Here is a 23160-nt window from a genome sequence, read left to right as displayed (position 1 = left end):
TCTCAGGTAGTGGGAATTATTTCAGCCTGTGGTCTTCTACTGCATTCACCATTTCAATCAAACATTGTCAGTAAACAGGAGTACCAACTATTATGCCAGGACTCCTTGTTTTTGTGGATACAGACTAACACGGCTATCCCCTGATATTATATAAACAGGTGCTTTTATTCATCCTGAACCAAACAGAATGCATTACAAGTATTCAGCCAGCAAAACTTAAAACACTGCAACTGCTCCAACTGGCAAAACGATTTTCCATTGAGAATGAGGGGTGTAAATATGATCTCTGCACACTTGTTCCAAAAGTTGACTGCCCAAAATTCAGAGGCCAGAACAAAGTGTGGCACGTATTTCCCCCCCCCAATGCAAACCCCACAGAACTTCTCCAACCATGAGGCCTTTAGCCAAGACTTTCTTAAACCAAGTATTATACCAGATGACATGTTGTACAGTTTCTACCTGATAAATTTAGAATGGTACTTCCATGGACACAAGACAGGTCCTGCTTCAAGTCTAGTAATTAAAAAGGGGAAGTTCAGACCATGCTAGTACTTAAAATAAATAAATAAATAAATAAAAGCAACACCAACATCTAACTTAGGACCATAGCAACAACATTCAATAACTTGGTTATGTGAGCCTGTTCTTTGATTAAGGGAGATATAGTCAGAAGTTTATGCAAAATGCTGAAATTGTTACTAAATTTGTGGTTATTTTAATATAAAATGAAAATTAAGTGTGTTCTTTCATGTTCTTAGTGGAAAGTATAGTTAAATATTTTCCTGACTTCTGATGGTTGAATACTTCTAATGACAATCTGTAGTGTTTCTTACTTTGCACTCAAGATCAGTTATTTCTTTGTTCTTTTAAGCTTGACTTATATAAAGAAAGTTAAAGAAGTGGTCAGAAATTGCTAGAATAGTAGGAGGTTTAAAACATAAATTTCCTGAGCCTATCTTAACTAGATAATTTTGGCCATGTCACAGTACAGGGCAGTGCTCCAAGTAATCAAACCTACCTTTGGCATTGAGCACATAGAAACAGTGAATTGACTAAATGTAACGTTTCAAAAACTCCCAGGAGTTAACACGTTTTGATTCAACACAAGTCTAACATTTGGTTTGGGCACTAGTACACTTCACTATAAAGGGCCATTTTCAAAATTAGACTGAAAGGGAACATCCAACCAATAAAACAGCTTTGAAACCTAAATTAACAAGACTATTTTAAAGGATTTGGTGATTTAAACTGATTTTGGTTTTTAACACAGGCCTCATGAGCATGTTTTTTTATAAAGCTGGCATTACAACTGTATCATCAGCTGTTCTAATGTTTGGCATACTTTTTCCAACTAGTTTCTCCTGAATTTGCTAGTTTAATACTTCAACCCTATTGCTGCAGAGTTACCAAGATCATGGTTTCATGATATATAATTTGACATAAGATACCCAAAAAATCTTCTCATATTTTTAGCCATAATTCTACTGAAACATTGTGTGTATGCAAAGCCCCTAATTTACTGGAGCAAGTTCTTTGCTCAGGTACACCTACACAGTGATCAAATGTTTATTAATTGGAGAAACCATTCTACTTCCCCATCCTCCAACACCTAGCCCAAGGGTGGGGAACCTACGGCCCATGGGCCAGATCCAGCCCGCTGCTTCATTTTAGCTGGCAGCTTTCCGTGGAGTGGGCCAGAAGCTCTGAGTCCCCCCACCCCCCAAACTCCGTGCCCTAAGTCAGAACCCCCTCCCTCACACCCTAACTCCTCCCAGACCCTGCACCCCCACCCAACTGGCTGCCCCAGCCCTGTGCCCCCTCCCACACAAACTCCCTCCCTGAGCCCGCACCCCAAACCTCCTCCCACACCCCAATCCCCTACCCCAGCAATGAGCTTGCTCCTGCACTCCAAACTCCTTGGGCCCAGCTCAGAGCCCTCTCCTACACCCCAAAGCCCTCATCCCCAGCCCCACCCCAGAGCCTGCACCCACCAGCCAAAGCCCTCACCCCTCCCGCACCCAAACTCCTTGTCAGAGCCTAGAGCCCTGTACCACACCCTGAAACCCTCATATCTGGCCCCAACCCGGAGCCTAGGGGAAGCCCCGAGCCTCTGCACGCCCCTGCAGGGCTGTGTGTGGCCTGTGACTGATTTTTTTATGTGGGTCAGTGCCCTTGATAGAAAAAAGGTTCCCCACCCCTGACCTAGCCAATACTTTTTGCAGTCTCACATGCATGGCTTGTGTGGCTGGGCAAACCCCCCCCCCTTAATCCCCTCCTTTTGCTGAGGTTTCCTAGGACCTCAGAGCTGCTCCAATTCACTCAATATGATGAGAAGGGGAATAAAAAGAGAGAAAGCGACTCCCTGGGTAGGGATTAATTATAAAGGCTAGTGTTTTAAGCCTGTGAAGGACTCCGCTGTGTACATTTCAATTAAACATTCACAGTCTCTCTCAGCCAACTTGTCTAGACCCAAGCACCCCTGTGAGCATGCTGCAGCTACCCTTCACAACACTCAATTATCTTTTCTTTTTGGGGGTGGGGGGAGAAGAGGAGAGCAGAGGTGTTTAAACAATCAAACCTAGGGAAATGATGAGGCACAGAGGTCTTTCGTTTCACTGCGGAGCCCTAATGGGCAAGGCCTGGGGAAGATCCACTGAAATCCCAGTGGGGTGTTAAAAGATGGCAGCACGTATGGGTGTAACATGGGGGAACAAGCTGTAAGAGTTTGCACCCACATTCCTCTCTGAGTTTAAAGGGCACCGTAGTGAACTTCCAAAGCTGGACAGGGTATAAGTACCTAACCCTCATTTTAGTTACACATAAAACCCCCACCACCACCACCACCCCAATATCAATATTTTGCAGTAACACCCGTCCCCCACCACCTTGCAGAGTTAGTCTCTAAGGTGCCACAAGTCCTCCTTTTCTTTTTGTGGATACAGAGTAACAGGGCGGCTACTCTGAAACCACTCACAGGGACTGCCAGTGAAGTCACCCCACGCATGCACCCCCCCCACAACAGAGCAGTCACTGCTAAAGGAACTACTAGAATCCCGCCCCCCAAACACACACACAAAAGCCTCTGGGGTCTCTCAATTCACACCCAGCACAGCCACCCCCCCTCCAAAGCTCCCCCCCTCCCCGAGGAGAAGTGCAGTCACAGCAACCTGCACCCCAGGCCAGGCCATGAGTCTCCCCACATACACCAACCCCACCAGACACACACAGGCCTCACCCAGCAGAGACGCACCAGTCCTCCCTCGCGCCCTAAGGAGACACATGCCCTGCAAAACGGGTCTCCACTATTCACAAACTGGAACAGCTGCTAACCACCCACCCCGGCCTCCCCACCTCTATCACCCCCCCACGCCCCTCCCCCCACAGCCTCCCCACCTCTATCACCCCCCAAGCCCCCCCGCGCGCCACTCCCCCCCCAGCCTCCCCACCTCTATCACCCCCCACCTCCCCCCGCGCCACTCCCCCCCAGCCTCCCCACCTCTATCACCCCCCCACCTCCCCCCGCGCCACTCCCCCCACAGCCTCCCCACCTCTATCACCCCCCAAGCCCCCCCCGCGCCACTCCCCCCACAGCCTCCCCACCTCTATCACCCCCCAAGCCCCCCCCGCGCCACTCCCCCCACAGCCTCCCCACCTCTATCACCCCCCCAACCTCCCCCCGCGCCACTCCCCCCCCAGCCTCCCCACCTCTATCACCCCCCCAAGCCCCCCCGCGCCACTCCCCCAACCCCCCACAGCCTCCCCACCTCTATCACCCCCCAAGCTCCCCCCGCGCCACTCCCCCAACCCCCCACAGCCTCCCCACCTCTATCACCCCCCAAGCCCCCCCCCGCGCCACTCTCCCCACAGCCTCCCCACCTCTATCACCCCCCAAGCCCCCCCCGCGCCCCTCCCCCCACAGCCTCCCCACCTCTATCACCCCCCAAGCCCCCCCGCGCGCCACTCCCCCCACAGCCTCCCCACCTCTATCACCCCCCAAGCCCCCCCGCGCGCCACTCCCCCCACAGCCTCCCCACCTCTATCACCCCCCAAGCCCCCCCCGCGCCACTCCCCCCACAGCCTCCCCACCTCTATCACCCCCCCAACCTCCCCCCGCGCCACTCCCCCCCCAGCCTCCCCACCTCTATCACCCCCCCAAGCCCCCCCGCGCCACTCCCCCAACCCCCCACAGCCTCCCCACCTCTATCACCCCCCAAGCCCCCCCCCGCGCCACTCTCCCCACAGCCTCCCCACCTCTATCACCCCCCAAGCCCCCCCCGCGCCCCTCCCCCCACAGCCTCCCCACCTCTATCACCCCCCAAGCCCCCCCGCGCGCCACTCCCCCCACAGCCTCCCCACCTCTATCACCCCCCAAGCCCCCCCCGCGCCACTCCCCCCACAGCCTCCCCACCGCCTCCCCACCTCTATCACCCCCCAAGCCCCCCCCCGCGCCACTCCCCCCACCGCCTCCCCACCTCTATCACCCCCCAAGCCCCCCCGCGCGCCACTCCCCCCACAGCCTCCCCACCTCTATCACCCCCCAAGCCCCCCCCGCGCCACTCCCCCCACAGCCTCCCCACCTCTACCACCCCCCAAGCCCCCCCCGCGCCACTCCCCCAACCTCTCCCCCGGAGGGGCCTACTCCCCCCCCCGCCCCGGGCTCCCCACCTCTCTCACCCCAACCCCCCCCAGCCTCCCCGCCCCCCCGCGCACCGTCTCCTCGGGGTCGATGTCGATCTTGAAGGTCTGCTGCTGCAGGGTTTTCAGGGTGATCTGCATGGCGAGGGCGCCGCCCCGGGGCTCGGCCGCCCCGCGCTCGCGGCCTGCGCCTCCCGGACCCGCTCCCGCCGCCGCCGCCGCCGCCGGGGCCCCGGGGGCCGCTCCCGCCGCTGGGCGCGCGGGCAGGGGAGGGGAGGGGAGGGGAGGGGGCGTCGGGGGAGGGGCGGGGGCGCGCGCGCGGGCGGGCGGGCGGGCGGGGGAGAGTCTCTCGCGGCTCACAGCCTGGCCGCCGCCATCATGACTCGCCTCCGCAGCCCCCTGCACAAGCGGGGAGGAGGGGGAGGGGAGCGGGGCAGGGACGCTCGGCGCGCAGGCGCGGGAGGGGGCGGCCGGTGCGCATGTGCCGGGCGGGCTTCGGCTGGGGCGGGAGAAGCCGCTGGGCAGGAAGGGGATTGCAGGAGGGGGAGGGGCTAAATTGGGCTGGGGCGGGCCAGGTCCACCTGGGGGCTGGGATTGGGGGCAGGGGCTTCTGGGGGCTAGGTTACGGCTGCTGGGGGGCAAGAGCTTCTGGGGGGCTGGGTTACGGCTGCTGGGGGGAAGGGGCTTCTGGGGGGCTGGGATTGGGGGTAGGGGCTGCGGGGGGCTGGGTTCGGGCTGCTGGGGGGCTGGGTTAGGGTTGCTGGGGGGAAGGGGCTTCTGGGGGGCTGGGATTGGGGGCAGGGGCTGCGGGGGGCTGGGTTAGGGTTGCTGGGGGGAAGGGGCTTCTGGGGGGCTGGGATTGGGGGCAGGGGCTGCGGGGGGCTGGGTTCGGGCTGCTGGGGGGCTGGGTTAGGGTTGCTGGGGGGAAGGGGCTTCTGGGGGCCTGGGATTGGGGGTAGGGGCTGCGGGGGGCTGGGTTCGGGCTGCTGGGGGGCTGGGTTAGGGTTGCTGGGGGGAAGGGGCTTCTGCGGGGCTGGGATTTCGGGCAGGGGCTGCTGGGGGCTGGGTTCGGGTTGCTGGGGGGAAGGAGCTTCTGCGGGGCTGGGATTGGGGGCAGGGGCTGCTGGGGGCTGGGTTCGGGTTGCTGGGGGGAAGGGGCTGCTGGGGGGCTGGGTTCGGGTTGCTGGGGGGAAGGGGCTGCTGGGGGCTGGGTTCGGGTTGCTGGGGGGCTGGGATTGGGGGTAGGGGCTGCGGGGGGCTGGGTTCGGGCTGCTGGGGGGCTGGGTTAGGGTTGCTGGGGGGAAGGGGCTTCTGGGGGGCTGGGATTGGGGGCAGGGGCTGCGGGGGGCTGGGTTAGGGTTGCTGGGGGGAAGGGGCTTCTGGGGGGCTGGGATTGGGGGCAGGGGCTGCGGGGGGCTGGGTTCGGGCTGCTGGGGGGCTGGGTTAGGGTTGCTGGGGGGAAGGGGCTTCTGGGGGCCTGGGATTGGGGGTAGGGGCTGCGGGGGGCTGGGTTCGGGCTGCTGGGGGGCTGGGTTAGGGTTGCTGGGGGGAAGGGGCTTCTGCGGGGCTGGGATTTCGGGCAGGGGCTGCTGGGGGCTGGGTTCGGGTTGCTGGGGGGAAGGGGCTTCTGCGGGGCTGGGATTGGGGGTAGGGGCTGCGGGGGGCTGGGTTCGGGCTGCTGGGGGGCTGGGTTAGGGTTGCTGGGGGGAAGGGGCTTCTGCGGGGCTGGGATTTCGGGCAGGGGCTGCTGGGGGCTGGGTTCGGGTTGCTGGGGGGAAGGAGCTTCTGCGGGGCTGGGATTGGGGGCAGGGGCTGCTGGGGGCTGGGTTCGGGTTGCTGGGGGGAAGGGGCTGCTGGGGGGCTGGGTTCGGGTTGCTGGGGGGAAGGGGCTGCTGGGGGCTGGGTTCGGGTTGCTGGGGGGCTGGGATTGGGGGAGGGGGCTGCTGGGGGGGAGGGGGCTGCTGGGGGGGAAGGGGATGCGGGGCGCTGGGATTGGGGAGAAGGGGCTGCTGGGGGGCTGGGATTGGGGGAGGGGGCTGCTGAGTGCTAGGTTGGGGTTGCTGGGGGGAAGGGGCTGCTGGGGGGAAGGGGCTGCTGGGGGGCTGGGTTCGGGTTGCTGGGGGGAAGGGGCTGTTGGAAGGAGCTAGGATTGAGGAGGGAAGGGGCAGTCCCGGGGCTGTCTGGGATTGGGCGTGAGTGAAGAGCAGTTGAGACTGGAGGAGGAGCTGGGATCCAGGGTCCTCTGCCCGGCTGCTACCCCTGTAGAGTGTTTTTCAGTATAATACACAGGAGCCTGAGCACACGGGGGTTGTGATGAGCATTACACATGGATGGCACCTCTCCCACATATTTTAGCAAAAGTGTTATACTCTTTTTATGATGCCCCTATAAAAAAAATCCTGTCTCACTATACTTCTATGGAGCTTAATGATGTCTGTCTGTGTCTCTGTAACCCATTAACCCCCACCCTTTTTTTGTCCTATGACTAGAGGGTTGTTAATGGGCCACTTCACTTTTAATGGTCCCTTGGTGCATATTCTGTCTGTTGGATCTCCTATTTAGCTGTGACACACTAAGGCTATGTCTACACTGGCAATTGAATGACAAAACTTGTCTTTCAGCGGTGTCAGCCTCCTCCCCCCGCCCCCCCAAAGGCGCAAGTTTTGCTGCGACAAGTCTCCTGCCGACAACACAAATGCTGCTCGTTGGTGGGGGGTGGAAGATTTTTGTCAGACATTGGCTACGCTGCCTGACTTTTAGTAGCATGGCTGTAGCGACGCAGCCGTGTCCCTAAAAGCTGTGTAGTGTGGACAAGCCCTAAGGCCAGGTTTACTCTGCAGACCTATGTTGCTCAGAGGTGTGACAAATCCACACACCTAAGTGACCTACTTATACCAGCCTAATCCCCCCACTCCCCATGTAAACAGCGCTATGTTGATGGGAGAGCGCCTCCCATCAACATAGCTACTGCCTCTTGGGGAGGTGGATTAACTAGTATCATCTTCACATACAGCGATACAGTGGCGTAGCTGCCCCGGTGCAGATACCCCACTGTAGTGCTGTAGGTGAAGACAAGCCCAAAGTACCTGTCCCAGACCTGATGAAGAGCTCTGAGTAGCCTGAAAGCTTGTCTCTCTCACCAACAGAAGTTGTTCCAATAAAATATATTACCTCACCCACCTTGTCTCACTCACACACACAGACACACCTAAAATCCCCATTAAATATCAATGTTGACATCATTTAGATGTCAACATATATGAATGCTCCAACTACAACACTATTATACTATAAATAATAACAAAATCCCTCCTCCTTCTTATCCCAGGATGCCTTGCAAAGTTCTCTTCACTCTCTTTATGCAGGGTGAGTAGAACTTTGTAATGAGTAAGTAAAATATTTGGATCATTATCATCATTAGCATGGTAAATTGGAGGATTAGATTTTGTGCTTAAACTGATGAATGTCTCTGATAATTTTGCAAGGTTCCCAAGCAGCACTGAGGATCAGAAATTGGAGGATTTCTCTGTAGTCCAGGGGAGACTTAGGAGGAGCCTCATAGTGAGAATGAATGTGTGAGGGGCATTGCTGTCTGCATCCACTGCACCTTGGGCTCTGACACACGCTTTTACCAGACAGCCAAAGAAACTGCTGACTGTTGCTAATTGGAATCCAGCAATCTTGACAGCAGAGAATAACTTGGTTGCTTTGTATTCAGGGTCATTCAAAAAGAGAGTGATTGAACTCAAAACCGTGGGTTTAGCAGGCCAATGCTCAAACCACTGAGCTGTCCCCTCCCCTCTGTGTTCAAGCACATCTAATATCACTTGTTTTTGTACTGGTTGTTAATTTACAAGTTAAAACATCATTTACCCTCTTTTACTACTCCTGCATGCTACTGTATCTAATTTTTTGTTTTGCAGCTAAAACCTTTAATTGTACTTTAGCGTTTCATTTAGCAGTGTTTGAATTAAAAGCAATCAAACCTCCTTAAATGCTGATTTCAGCATGTAAATATAGATGTTTTGTAGTTAATAGGTGAGCACAAATGTAGATATTTTGTAGCGAATAGTTCAATTTCCATCAATTGCACTACCCTTCACCACTGAAATCAAATAGAACCAGTTAAACATAAACAATCCCTTTTATCATTTGTGCATGGTTGCAATTTATACATTGCAAACTTCTCCTCCCAAATATAGGATCTGATCCTCATTTTCGCTGAGGCTGTTTTGCACCTCTCTGCCAGCATACGGGGCTTTAAAGATGGCTTCAAGAAAACGAATGCCCACTTTAAGGCCCTTTTACCTTGGCAGAGTAGTATAAAATGGCATCAGTGTAAATGAGAATCAAGTCCAGAGCTAATTTCCTAGACCTGAAGAAGAGCTTTCTGTAAACCCCAACTTTTGTCTCTCCCCAACAGAAGTTGGTCCAATTCCTCACCCACCTTGTCTCTTTCGAATCCAAAGACATTTAATTTCTTAGGATGAAATTATCAAAGCCTGTTACTTGGGCTTTAAGTGAGGAATCAACAGCGGATGAAAAAGAGCATAATCCTCCCTAGTGTAGAGGGCAAGGCCCTGGGGCAACTTTACCATCTGCTTCTCCTTTGCAGGGTTTGGAACCAGTGGATCTGAGCAGGACAGAAACCCAGTAGTCGCACACTTGACAATCGTACGGCCCATACATAACCTCTTCATTTCCATAAAGCAGGTCACTGCGGATGTTGGCTGTTGGAGATGTGGCATCTCCCCCGCCCACCCCACCACCACCTGCATGCTCTTTCTGCAGCCCGGTTCCTACAGGTAGTAGAATTGTGGTGCTTCCACCGTGTTTGGTCCTTCGACAGCAGAGAAATATTTTCTGCTTTGGAATCTGTTTGTTTTCTTCTCTTTTCATTCTACCACATTGGGAACAATTATTGCTCTGTGAGCATAACAAGGCTCACAATGTACACTTTGGTAACAATTTTTTTTTTTGTTGACTCTGTAAGGGCAACAATCCTGCTTCCATTCAAAGTCAATGGCAAAATTCCTGTTTGCTTCACTGGCAGTAAAGTTGAACCTAAGATTTCACTACTTTCAGTTAAGGTCTGGATTGCAAACCTAAATGCCCCCCGTGATTATTATCTGTTCAAAAGACCTGATCTTTCGTTTCTAAATATTTGTCCCCATCAGTTCGCCCATGTCTTTCCTCCATTATCTAAGACTCTTCCGTAGCTGATCTGACATTCATTAGCTTAAAATCAAATCACCCAAACAGAGGTTTTTGTTTTCATTTCTTTACTATTACAAAGTGAAATTATTAATTACAGAGCTGAAGGAAAACAAGCTGAAACAAAAATCATACTGAGCTGTTAACTGAAAAGATGAAAAATCTCTTGGGCCTCAGGGAGTACTGAATAGTAGTAAGGTCCCGATCTTGCAATTAGATCTATATGTGTGGGCATCTGTGCCCATGGAGGCTTTCCTTGGGCACATGGATACACTCACATTGAGCTAGTTGCAAGATCCTAAATATGTTTGGACAACAGCAATTTTCAATTGACAATTGATATTAAATGGGTATCAGTTGTACCAAATTAGTACTATGTGTTTTGGCCCAGGGGTTGCCCCCCTCCCATTGGGGTGACATTCTCCACTGAGTCAATATTAAGTTACCTATGCCATGCTTGCTTATAAGCTCTGATTTCTTTGTTGGTGTTACATCCATTAGTACAATATTGCAATGGACCTTTATGGAATGTGTTACAGCAAAATCAGTGAAACCCGCTGCAAACACAGCTCCAGAATAGGTGAATTCGTAACATATTTCCAGTTTGAAAGAGAAATAACTTCTGTGTAAATGGTTTATATTTGTCAATACTTAGCCTAATTTTAAATATTCACCGCTTTATTCATCTTTCAACAATAAAAGTATTCTTTCCTTTCAAGGTTGACAGGCCTGGTCTTTAATGTACATTAAAACTGCCATTTAAAAATAAAATTTCCTCCTGATTATGAAAAATCTATCAGCTTTGAAGAATCCCACTGAACGCAATGGTGCTACTTATGTGAGTAAAGTTACTTGGGTGTAAGCATTTGCATGGTCACACCCAAAAGTGAGAAAATTCACAGTCAAGTCTCCAACCCCAAAATACAACAGACTGTCAGACCTGATTCTGATCTACCTCATGCAAGTGCAAATCAAGAGTAATTCTACTGTAGTCAATAAATTTGCAATAATTAATAACACTAGTAGGAGATCAGAATCAGACCCAGACTTCCTTCCAGGGAGGAGTATAAAAATATTGCTCAGCTATGCAGGAATGAAATCAAGAAGGCCAAATCACACTTGGAGTTGCAGCTGTACTGGGCAGCACAGCATGGGGAGCAGGTGACCAGCCCTCTGGAGAAAGAAGTGGTTTGGGACTATTTAGAAAAGATGGATGAGCACAAGTCCATGGGGCCAGATGCACCTCATCCGAGGGTGCTAAAGGAGTTGGCGGATGTGATTGCAGAGCCATTGGCCGTTATCTTTGAAAACTCATGGCGATCGGGGGAGGTAGAAGAAGGAGGATCCTGGGAACTACAGGCCAGTCAGCCTCACCTCAGTCTCTGGAAAAATCATGGAGCAGGTCCTCAAAGAATCAATCCTGAAGCACTTGCATGAGAGGAAAGTGATCAGGAACAGTCAGCATGGATTCACCAAGGGAAGGTCATGCCTGACTAATCTAATCGCCTTTTATGATGAGATTACTGGTTCTGTGGATGAAGGGAAAGCAGTGGATGTATTGTTTCTTGACTTAAGCAAAGCTTTTGACATGGTCTCCCACAGTATTCTTGTCAGCAAGTTAAGGAAGTATGGGCTGGATGAATGCACTATAAGGTGGGTAGAAAGCTGGCTAGATTGTCGGGCTCAACGGGTAGTGATCAATGGCTCCATGTCTAGTTGGCAGCCGGTATCAAGTGGAGTGCCCCAAGGGTCGGTCCTGGGGCCGGTTTTGTTCAATATCTTCATAAATTATCTGGAGGATGGTGTGGATTGCACTCTCAGCAAATTTGCGGATGATACTAAACTGGGAGGAGTGGTAGATACGCTGGAGGGGAGGGATAGGATACAGAAGGACCTAGACAAATTGGAGGATTGGGCCAAAAGAAATCTGATGAGGTTCAATAAGGATAAGTGCAGGGTCCTGCACTTAGGACGGAAGAACCCAATGCACAGCTACAGACTAGGGACCGAATGGCTAGGCAGCAGTTCTGCGGAAAAGGACCTAGGGGTGACAGTGGACGAGAAGCTGGATATGAGTCAGCAGTGTGCCCTTGTTGCCAAGAAGGCCAATGGCATTTTGGGATGTATAAGTAGGGGCATAGCGAGCAGATCGAGGGACGTGATCGTTCCCCTCTATTCGACATTGGTGAGGCCTCATCTGGAGTACTGTGTCCAGTTTTGGGCCCCACACTTCAAGAAGGATGTGGATAAATTGGAGAGAGTCCAGCGAAGGGCAACAAAAATGATTAGGGGTCTGGAACACATGAGTTATGTTGAGAGGCTGAGGGAACTGGGATTGTTTAGCCTGCAGAAGAGAAGAATGAGGGGGGATTTGATAGCTGCTTTCAACTATCTGAAAAGGGGTTCCAAAGAGGATGGCTCTAGACTGTTCTCAATGGTAGCAGATGACAGAACGAGGAGTAATGGTCTCAAGTTGCAGTGGGGGAGGTTTAGATTGGATATTAGGAAAAACTTTTTCACTAAGAGGGTGGTGAAACACTGGAATGCGTTACCTAGGGAGGTGGTAGAATCTCCTTCCTTAGAGGTTTTTAAGGTCAGGCTTGACAAAGCCCTGGCTGGGATGATTTAACTGGGAATTGGTCCTGCTTCGAGCAGGGGGTTGGACTAGATGACCTTCTGGGGTCCCTTCCAACCCTGATATTCTATGATTCTATGACTGGAAAAAGGCTAATGTAGTGCCCATCTTTTAAAAAGGGAAGAAGGAGGATCCTGGGAACTACAGGCCAGTCAGCCTCACCTCAGTCCCTGAAAAAATCATGGAGCAGGTCCTCAAGGAATCGATTCTGAAGCACTTAGAGGAGAGGAAAGTGATCAGGAACAGTCAGCATGGTTTCACCAAGGGCAAGTCGTGCCTGACTAATCTAATTGCCTTCTATGATGAGAAAACTGGCTCTGTGGATGAGGGGAGAGCAGTGGACATGTTATTTCTTGACTTTTGCAAAGCTTTTGACATGGTATCCCACAGTATTCTTGCCAGCAACTTAAAGAAGTATGGGCCGGATGAGTGGACTATAAGGTGGATAGAAAGCTGGTTAGGTTGTCGGGCTCAGCGGGTAGTGATCAATGGCTCCATGTCTAGTTGGCAGCCGATATCAAGCGGAGTGCCCCAAGGGTCGGTCCTGGGGCTGGTTTTGTTCAAATCTTCATTAATAATCTGGAGGATTTGGATTGCACCCTCAGCAAGTTTGCAGATGACACTAAACTGGGAGGAGAGGTAGATACACTGGAGGGTAGGGATAGGATACAGAGGGCCCCTAGACAAATTAGAGGACTGGGCCAAAAGCAATCTGATGAGGTTCAACAAGGACAAGTGCAGAGTTCTGCACTTAGGACGGAAGAATCCCATGCACCGCTACAGACTAGGGACCGAATGGCTCGGCAGCAGTTCTGCGGAAAAGGACCTAGGGGTTACAGTGGACAAGAAGCTGGATATGAGTCAACAGTGTGCCCTTGTTGCCAAGAAGGCCAATGGCATTTTGGGTTGTATAAATAGGGGCATTGCCAGCAGATCGAGGGACGTGATCATTCCCCTCTATTCAACATTGGTGAGGCCTCCTCTGAAGTACTGTGTACTTTTTTTGGGCCCCACACTACAAGAAGGATGTGAAAAAATTGGGAAGAGTCCAGCGGAGAGCAACGAAAATGATTAGGGGGCTGGGGCACATGATTTACCAGGAGAGGCTGAGGGAACTGGTGTTATTTAGTCTGCAGAAGAGAAGAGGGAGGATTTGATAGCAGCCTTCAGTTACCTGAAAGGGGGTTCCAAAGAGGATGGATCTAGACTGTTCTCAGTGGTAGCAGATGACAGAACACGGAATAATGGTCTCAAGTTACAGTGGGGGAGGTTTAGGTTGGATATTAGGAAAAACTTTTTCACTAGGAGGGTGGTGAAGCACTGGAATGGGTTACCTAGGGAGGTGGTGGAATCTCCTTCCTTTGAGGTTTTTAAGGCCTGGCTTGACAAAGCCTTGGCTGGGATGATTTAGTTGGTGTTGGTCCTGCTTGCTGAGGGTGCAATCCATGCCATCCTCCAGATCATTAATGAAGATATTGAACAAAACTGGCCTCAGGACCGACCCTTGGGGCACTCCGCTTGATACCGGCTGCCAACTAGACATGGTGCCATTGATCACTACCCGTTGAGCCCGACAATCTAGTCAGCTTTCTATCTACCTTATAGTCCATTCATCCGGCCCATACTTCTTTAACTTGCTGTCAAGAATACTGTGGGAGACTGTATCAAAAGCTTTGCTAAAGTCAAGCTATATCACATCCACCTCTTTCCACATACCACAGAACCAATTGTCTCATTATAGACGGGTTTCAGAGTAACAGCCGTGTTAGTCTGTATTCGCAAAAAGAACAGGAGGACTTGTGGCACTTTAGAGACGAACCCATTTATTTGAGCATAAACTTTCGTGAGCTACAGCTCACTTCATCGGATGCATACTGTAGCTCACGAAAGCTTATGCTCAAATAAATTGGTTAGTCTCTAAGGTGCCACAAGTACTCCTTTTCTTTTCATCATAGACGGAAATCATGATGGTCAGGCATGACTTGCCCTTGTTGAATCCATGTTAACTGTTCACCTTCCTATCCTCTAAGTGCTTCAAAATGGATTCCTTCAGGACCTGCTCCATGATTTTGTCAGGGACTGAGGTGAGGCTGACCGGTCTGTAGTTCCCCGCGTTCTCTTTTTAAAATATGGGCTCTGTATTTGCCTTTTTCCAATCGTCCAGGACCTCCCTGATTGCCACGAATTTTCAAAGATAATGGCCAATGGCTCTGCAATCACTTCAGCCAACTCCCTCAGCACCCTTGGATGCGTTAGATCTGGACCCATGGACTTTTGTATGTCCAGCTTTTCTAAATAGTCTAGTCCAGTTTGTCTAGTCCAGTTTATGCAAGGAGGACTAAAGGGAGCAATTGTGACTTGAGGGGTGTTTGAGACACAATTCCTCCTGCTGCTACTATTGGGGTGGTGCAGCTTCTGCCCCTCTCCTTGCAACAGGGATGCACCTCAAGTTATTATATACAAAGGGCTAGTTTCTATTTTTTTTTTTTTTTTTTATAATTTGGTCATAAGTCTCTCTTCAAGTCATATCAGTGTCCCTGTCACTTCTGCCGGTGAGGCTTGCCAAGGAAGGGAGTTTGTAACTGAACACCACACTGCACACTACATGATTCCCCAAACATTTAAAAGTAAAGATCATTTTCCAAGCTTGTAATTATCATGACTGACAGTTCTGGAAGCTTAGCCTCTCATTATGCATGCCCACTAGAGAATATTGATTGGTCACAGGGATTAATCTTTGTAAGTTTTTGTATGCATAAAGTTTAGTTATTTTTAAGGGGGCAGTGTATTGAATTCAATATGACAAGAGATTCTACAAGTGAAATAAACAAAAATCTAGAAAATCTTTGGTTTCTGTAATAGTAGTTTGGTCGTTTAATCAGAGGCTTTCTTTTAAGTATAAGTGATTTATGAGGGGAGAAGGCAAAAAATAGTTTTTGAGTTTGGACAGTGATCATCAGCTGAATCTCCTTGGCCCATTTTTTTTTTCAATGCATCAGGATTCTGACTCTGTTTGCCCATCTGTGTAATATTTATGCTTTGTCTGGGCTTCTATCTTGCCTTTGTCCCTGTGAAATAATGACAGGAACAACTGGAAGCAGGAGATTGCATACTGGGCTGCTGTACTTGAGCAAAGCTGCTATAGAGGAGGGCACACATCTGAACATCTCCACGACAATATTGAGTACCATGATGGTCATCAAAAGCACAGAGGGTGTGTGGTCAATTTAGTTTAACCTAGTGCTATTTGTGTGATTTCATAGTGTCACCATCAAGGGTCTTCCCAAATCCAAGCCTCGACTAGGCAATTGTGGAATGTTACTGCTGACTGCGCTACAAGGAACTCTGAGAGGGACCTTACCTCAGCTATTGGCTGTGATTAATCTGGAACGTTGATTCCAAGCATGCCTGTCATATTAATAAGTATCGTAAAATTGTGAGACAAATCCTTTAGGACTAACTTGGGAAAAACTCCCTTTATTTGGGCTATTATTAAAAAGTTAGAACAGTTTATTATCATATGATTTATTAATAACATATTACAGCTATCATTGTCATTATCAGGAAGATTTTAATCAAAATGCAGTTAAAATTAATTTAAACAATTGTTGGCCCAAATTGCACTGTTCCACACGTAGACCAAACTTTTCAAACCTGGGTGTTTAAAGTTAGGCCCAGGTGTCCATATTTAGGAGCACACGCTTTTCAACATTTTGCTTTTAATGCCTGTTGACTAAAGGAGAACAATGTGGTAAGGCCCAGGGGGCTGGTCACACTATTAGCAGTCTGTACAGACCATCTGTTGTGCAGCAATACAGCTGCTAGAATACACTGCTGTCCTACAATATGGGTCGTCTGACAGCTGGAGTGTGTGGTTCCTCTGGACTTCTCACGGGATTGCTCATATGTGTAGCTACTCTAGTTACTTAAGTACTTTATGTAAAACAATCTTAACTTTTAGGTCTTGGTGACCAACAAGCTTTCAAAGTGGCAGAATCTCATCAAAGTTCCTACCCCATTCTATAGCCAATGCAACTCGAGAGCAATTGAAAAACGTATATTATGACTCATAATCAAACTGCTCTCTGCAAAGCATAGTCAATGGAGCTGCCAATTTCTTGATGTTGGCACCTTCTCATTGGACATCACAAACTTTGCAAATGACTTGACTTCAGGATAGAGGTGATAAATCCATCAGTTAGGGAGGTGAGGTGTTCTTGCACTTTTTACCCATCCAGTAGGTGGCAGCTAAGCTTCAGAAAAGTGAATCTTTCCGTGCAGATTCAGTTTTTCCTGGAATTCTTTAATTCCTTTTTGGTATTGTCAATTCACATGTATAATACTAACATAATTGTGCCTTTTTGTTCTGTTTTCTATTAATGCTTTCTGAAACATTTAACAACAGTGATAACTGTCTTTTTCATATTCTTTTGTAAATTATTTTCTTGACGTTTCATTTATCTTGGAGTTTCTACACTGGGGGTTAGGTCAGATTAACTGTGTCACTCAGGGGAGTGGGTTTTTCACACTCCTGAGCAATGTAGTTATACCAACCTAATTTCCTAACATAGACCAGGCCTCAGGCAAGAGGAGCTGCCTGATCTCCCTGTCAAATTGAGTGAAGTCTGCACAATGCCCTGCCTGACCAAAGCATCAGCACACCAGCTTACATGGAGTTTAAAGTTTATTCTTCATACTTCCTTCAATTAGCTTTAATTTGAGGACAATTTATCCTGCCTTCAAGCATAGGAAAGTCTTATTTCCCAGTTTGATTCTAATTTCAAACTACTTTTGGGGTTCATTATGAAATCAATATCCTAACTCCTAATTTTTAGAATCCTGTGACTATTCTAAGCATTATCCCAGATAAGTTCTAACTAATATATCCTAATGTTAAATTCACAGTTGTTACTCTTAAACTCTGTATAACATTCCTATAGTTCATAATATGTGAATATGCATTTCAATACCAACAATCCCTTATAGTAGTAGCTTAATTATTAGTCCTAAACTAATACCTACAGACAAATATACAGTTTGTAACAAACCTAGTTAGACATTCTTGCTTTTAGTATATTTAATTCAAAGCTCCATGCCTTGTTACAAGACAGGAATTTGTAATTGTTATACTGATTGTTAACAGAACCACCATATAATCCATTTGGTCGACTGATTCTTTGATTTCCTAGATGGCAAAAAACACTTGATTGTGTCCTAAAATCTGGTAACCTTCATAATAAAACTCCTATGCTAATTTATTTCCTAGCATGTGTCTCTCAGCTCTTGTCTATGGAGGGGAAAAAAGGCACGAGGAACATGGAGGGTTAAACCGGGTTGATTTGATGCACATCATTTAACTCACAATACATAACCTGCAGTAATAGCATGCACATGGTTTAGCTGTGCCTTCTTTTTATTCACATAATTGTGTACTCATGGCAGTGACTTGTTGCGTACTAAGCATGTGGTATTCTCAGCAGGTATCCCATGGTCCTTTGCTTTGCTGCTGAGCAGTGTGCAGTCTGAGATATTTTCACTATGCAATGTGGGATGCATAGCAGAAGCCAGGCGGGTTCAAATTTTTAAAAAATAATCCCATGTTTCTTCTGTCTCCACCTCCCGCTTTCTTTCTGGGCAGGCTCGGCTGCCCGCATGGATCCAACAACACTCCACGCCACTATGCCACCAACCACACATATGCAGGAGCTGCTTGGGCGTAGTTCAGTACCTAAAGCCAGGTAAATTCAGCATTGGCCTTTGCCCGCCGCACCACCGAGCAGATGCTATGGCAGCAGCGTATTTTTCACCTGGTGATACGTGTCTAATCTTGGAATCAAATAATGTCCCAGGGCTTGTTCTTGGCAGGTAACAAAGAGGTCTTTCCAACTCCCAACATCTAAGATGGCGTGCAGCTTGTATATGTTGTTCAATTCCATATACTGTATATTCAGTGAAAAGGCAATTTCTGATCATTCAGAGTTTATGTGGATGGCCATGGCACTTCTGAGATAGTAGGCAAGATGTATCTGTATGTCTTCTGCAGGTGTAGAAGCAGCTTTGGTTAACATGTCTTTCACTAGTTCTTGGGGTACAGAGTACAAAGGAATTTATCTTCTTATGAGGTCACTGACACTGGTATGTATTTTTTCTCTGTAGTTCCTGTCTAATGTTCTTTGTTAGCTGCTTTTATTTATCTTCTAGTTTTGTTCACGTTATTAATTCTGAAAATTCATGCCTAGCACTTTTAGTCATTTCAGATTGAGTGTTCAACACAACAACATTGTCTTCTACAGTTCTACCAACTTTTGTCAGGTTTGCTTGTTGTTTTTCAGCTTGGATACTGGCAGTGTCAAGATCTTGTTGTAATGCTCGAATATTCTGTTGTCTCTTATTTGTAGTAAAAGAAGGAGCAATACAGGCTGTAGTGGAAAATAAAGTAAAAGCTATCACCACTTTAAGGTGGCAAGGAATCTCTTCTGGCAATGGCAGTTTACTTGTCCTTGGTAACACAGAATTTTCTCGAGCTGGACCAGGAAACTGGATGTCTCTTAAACTTAACATAGTTTGCATTCCACTTAAGGTAGTCTGGATCCCAGCTTAGTATTTTCTTTTTAACAACTTCTCTGGGATCCAGAAGTAGACAAATTCTTTGGGTGAGAAGAGAAGTTACTTTTCTTTGTAACTGGAGGTTCTTCAAGATGTGTGGTCCCTATCTGTATTTTATGGTGGAAATGCATGGGCTCCCTGCACTGGAGCTGGAGAACTTTGAAAGTAATGTCCGTTGGTCCATGCATGCACCCGCGGTCTCCTTGTGCCTCCAACTGAAGAGATAAAGGGTGGGGTGGAACCACGTCTCCATTTCCTTCTCTACCACCAATCAAAAGATGATTCGAAGCAGAGGAGAAAGAGGGTGGGTAGTGGAAAACAGATAGGGACCACACATTTCAAAGAACCTCCAGTTACGAAAGTAAGTAACTTTCTCTTCTTCTTTGAGTGGATTTTCCCCAGTAGGTGACTGATGAGCAAGGGAGGAAGTAGGAAGAGGGTGTGAGGGGTACAGCTGAATGAAGGACTGCCATTCCAAAGGATTCATCAGTGGAGGAGACCTGTATTAACATAATGCCTCACAAACATGTGGATGGAACTCCACACAGCTGCTTTGCAAATATCAAGTAGAGGTAGTTCTTGAAGCAGTGCCATAGAGGTCGCTTGTGCTCTCGTGGAATGACCCCTCTCCCCATGAGGGAGTAGGGAGATTAGATGGCTGATAGCAGAACAAAATACAGCCTGTGGTCCAATTCAAGATTCCTTGAGAAGATACAGCTTGACCCTGAACGATATAGCTTGACTTTCCACCATGGCGATACAGTCTGGCAGATTTTCTTACTGTTGTTTTTTTTTCTTTCCAGGTAAAAGGCTAAAATGCATCATACATCAAGCCTTCTTTCTTCTGAGGATGCGTGTGGTTTCAGAAAGAACACTGGTAAGTGAATTGACAGGTTCGGGTGAATTTAGGGCATAGACACAATGAAACCTTGTCTCTATGGAATATGGTACAAGGAGGATTCACCATCAGTGCTCCAAGTTCATGCTCCAAGTCCTCGCTGAGGTGATGGCTACCAGGAATACAACCTTCATGGATAGGAGGGACACAGAATATGCACCTAATGGTTCGAAGGAAGGCTTAGTGAGCATGGAAAGAACAAAGTTCAAGGCCCATTGAGGAGTAGGTTTTTTTCTTGGCTGAAAGGTTCTGATTAGGCCTTTCCAGAATCTGTTACTCTGCAGGTGCCCAAAGATGGAATAACCTGTGAAGGTGGATGTTATATACTGGCTCCAGGATGATATTTGTAACAGGAAGTGCTATTCAGCTGGAAGTGGAAGACTGAAGGATGTCCCAAAGCTTATGTTGACGATTCTGAACTTCCTCAAAAGAAATCTGAAATTCCCCTGCAATTCTACTTAACAGTTCCTGGAACTACTCATGGTCATTGGAGAGGAGGGGGTTAGGAGAGACAGGAGCCATTGTTTCATCCAGATAAGAAGGTAACAATCTTGTCGGTACCAGTGGAACCGCTGGATCCAGTGCATACTCCTCCTCTTCAATAGGGTCAGATGGAAGTTCCAGTTGTCCTGTTTGGGGGGGGGGGGCATGGGAGAAAGGACTGATTCTCTAGCACATCAAATAGGATGGTACAGGACCCACAGTCTGGAGTATGGCCAGTAAAATGTGCCAAAGGGAGGTTGTGGAGATTCCCATGGCATGGGATACCAACAACTCTGAGGTAGGTGTTGAGATGGAAGTTGGCCCCAAACTGATTGAGATCCCTTGTCCAGGAAGGGATGCTCTGAGGAGAAAACATCAGTTCATTGGGTGGTTCAGATTCCCCTGATGAAGAAAAAGCCAACTCTGGATCCATGGGGGGCCCCAACAGTTCCACTGGAGGGAAGTCCTAGCTGGAGGATGAAATGGGAGATAGGCTTTCTCCCATAAGTCACATTTCACAGTGGAGTCCTTGTGAGGGAAGGACCTGACGGAGAAGGAAACATCTGCCCCAGGAGGGTAAAATGGTCCTCAGGAGGAGTGTAAATATTGGCTCTTCCCAGAGTGCGAGGTATCCTGTCTGCTTGAACCAATGGGGCCAGAGCAGTGACAGTCTGTGCCACAGTCAAACAAGACCGAGTTGGTACCATTGCAAGTGATTCTCTCGATGGTGGTCGGTGCCATCAGAGTCCAGATTTTATGCTTGAATGGCCCCAGAGGCAAGGTTGTTGCTGGATCGTGGTCTGATTCCGACAGAGCCCTTGATTTGTGGGCTTTGTCATCCTGCCCCTATTACCAGATTTGCCCGTTACTTTGGGGCATGCCTATTCATTAGGATTACTCTTCTGCGGGGGTGGGTGTTTCTGTAATTCTATCAATGTGCTGCTTGCGTCACTTGTGTTCTCATACAGAGCTCTGCTTCTGCACGTTCCCTCCCAATGGAGCCATCCTGCAGGACCTGGGTTCTCCGGGGCTGGGTTCTTCCAGCCCCAGAATCAGACAAACACACACACATTAACAGGGCGTGTCTGAGAGGACCGTGTTAATCAGCACTCCCAAGCTGACCCCTTCTATGTCCCTGGACTCAGCAGGCTGGCTCAAACAGCACCTCCATGCTGTCACCCTCCTATGCCATGGGCACCGCACCGGAATAGAGCCCGCCTGAGCAGGCCGGGTCGAGCAGCACTTCCAAGCTGCCACCCTCATATGCCCCAGGTTCAGCGCATCCCTTTCCCCACTTTCACGTTACCATTGTTCTGGTCGTAACCCACTAGATGAGCAAACCCCACAGGACTTTTGGGTGCTACAGGGATCTTTAGCTTAAGTACGAGGAACGTTGCTGCAGAGTGAATGAGGAAGCCAAAAAGCACCCACAGGGGGCAGGAGGAGGTGGGGGAGAGAGAGAGAGAAAAGCAACCAGCTTAACCATGACAGTTATTTATTGCCATGTAATAACCATAAGGGAGCCAAACAAATAAAACAGTGATAATATTGAATCTAACTTAAATTTGATTATAAAAGTCAAGTTTAGAAAACTATAACTGATCACACAAGACAGGGTCAGAAGGCTATACCTAGAGAGAGAGAGAGCTGGGTTCTCGCCACTCCGTGAAGCTTGAACCGGTCGGGGTTCCCAGGTACCGGTGGTAGCTGCAGGTCCGGAGTGCTGGAGTCAGGCAGAGCCCCCAGCACCATCAGTCAGGAGAAGATGGAGTCCCAAAGGAACTGATGCAGATTTTGCATCCAGGCATCAGAACACTTACTTGAGTGTGGGTAGAGGGTTTTGTAGGGAAAGAACAATGGTTCAAGGGAGAACACTAGATTTGTTTATGAGTAAACTGATGGCTCAAGGGAGCATACCAAAGTTGTTTTGTTCAGGCTAGACAATAGAAACTGATCATTCCTGGCTATGGGTGGTGTTCCTTCGAGGGAGCCCACAATGCAATTAGGGAGTTTCACTGTTCTGGATATCAATAAAGGATTTATTACTAGAATTGGTCTGATAACTACTGAGCATTCATGTTCCTCCAATGCTTGGTCTTCACAGATATAGCCCAAACCTTCTTTTCTCCTATACCCCTTTACATTTACTGTGTTCCACACATTATCTTTCTGCCAGGTCCAAGTGTTAGGATCTCTGGAGTATATTACTGAGTTATCATTAATCTGTAATCCCAGTGGGACTACTGCGTGGATTACTCTAATTTCTTTGCCTGCCACAGTTATCAGGAATAACTGCAAACTTTGCTGATGGTGATTGTATGAAGCGTTAAAGTCTCCACCAGGGATAGAGGACTAATTCTTCCTCTGTTACATGGGGCCGAATCAAGTTGATTGCCTCCATGGGAATTTGTCCTGCTATGGCTTGCCAAATCATTCCCATGTTTACGTTCTGGGTGACAGCCTGAGCTTGCGCACATGCTGAGGTCAATGAGACATTATTCTGGAAGGACTGTACACCAGACATCATTACCTCTTCATCTTTTTCTGTGAGTCTTTCCCACCCAGGAAATACCTTACTTATTAACTGCAGTTCCTCACTTAACTGTTTCAATGATGCTATTAATGGGGTTCCCATCTTTCCTATATTTTCGGTGGCATATGATAATTTATAAGCCAGAACTTCTATGTT

The 23160-nt window shown here is 48.7% G+C and overlaps 1 protein-coding gene across 1 annotated transcript in view; it reads right to left on the bottom strand.

Annotated features, from left to right (window-relative positions):
- Nucleotides 1-4866, bottom strand: part of RAD23B (RAD23 nucleotide excision repair protein B) — a 56293-nt gene extending 51427 nt beyond the window's left edge. The window contains exon 1 of the mRNA XM_048849717.2: nucleotides 4711-4866. Coding sequence (XP_048705674.2) covers nucleotides 4711-4776 — 66 coding nt within the window. The 5' untranslated portion in view covers nucleotides 4777-4866. The remainder of the gene's footprint in view (nucleotides 1-4710) is intronic.
- Nucleotides 4867-23160: the final 18294 nt, after the last annotated feature.

Source organism: Caretta caretta, chromosome 5, assembly GCF_965140235.1.
Source record: "Caretta caretta isolate rCarCar2 chromosome 5, rCarCar1.hap1, whole genome shotgun sequence".
In the NCBI taxonomy this organism is placed as follows: Eukaryota; Metazoa; Chordata; order Testudines; family Cheloniidae; genus Caretta; species Caretta caretta.
This window is presented reverse-complemented; position numbering and strand designations above follow the sequence as displayed.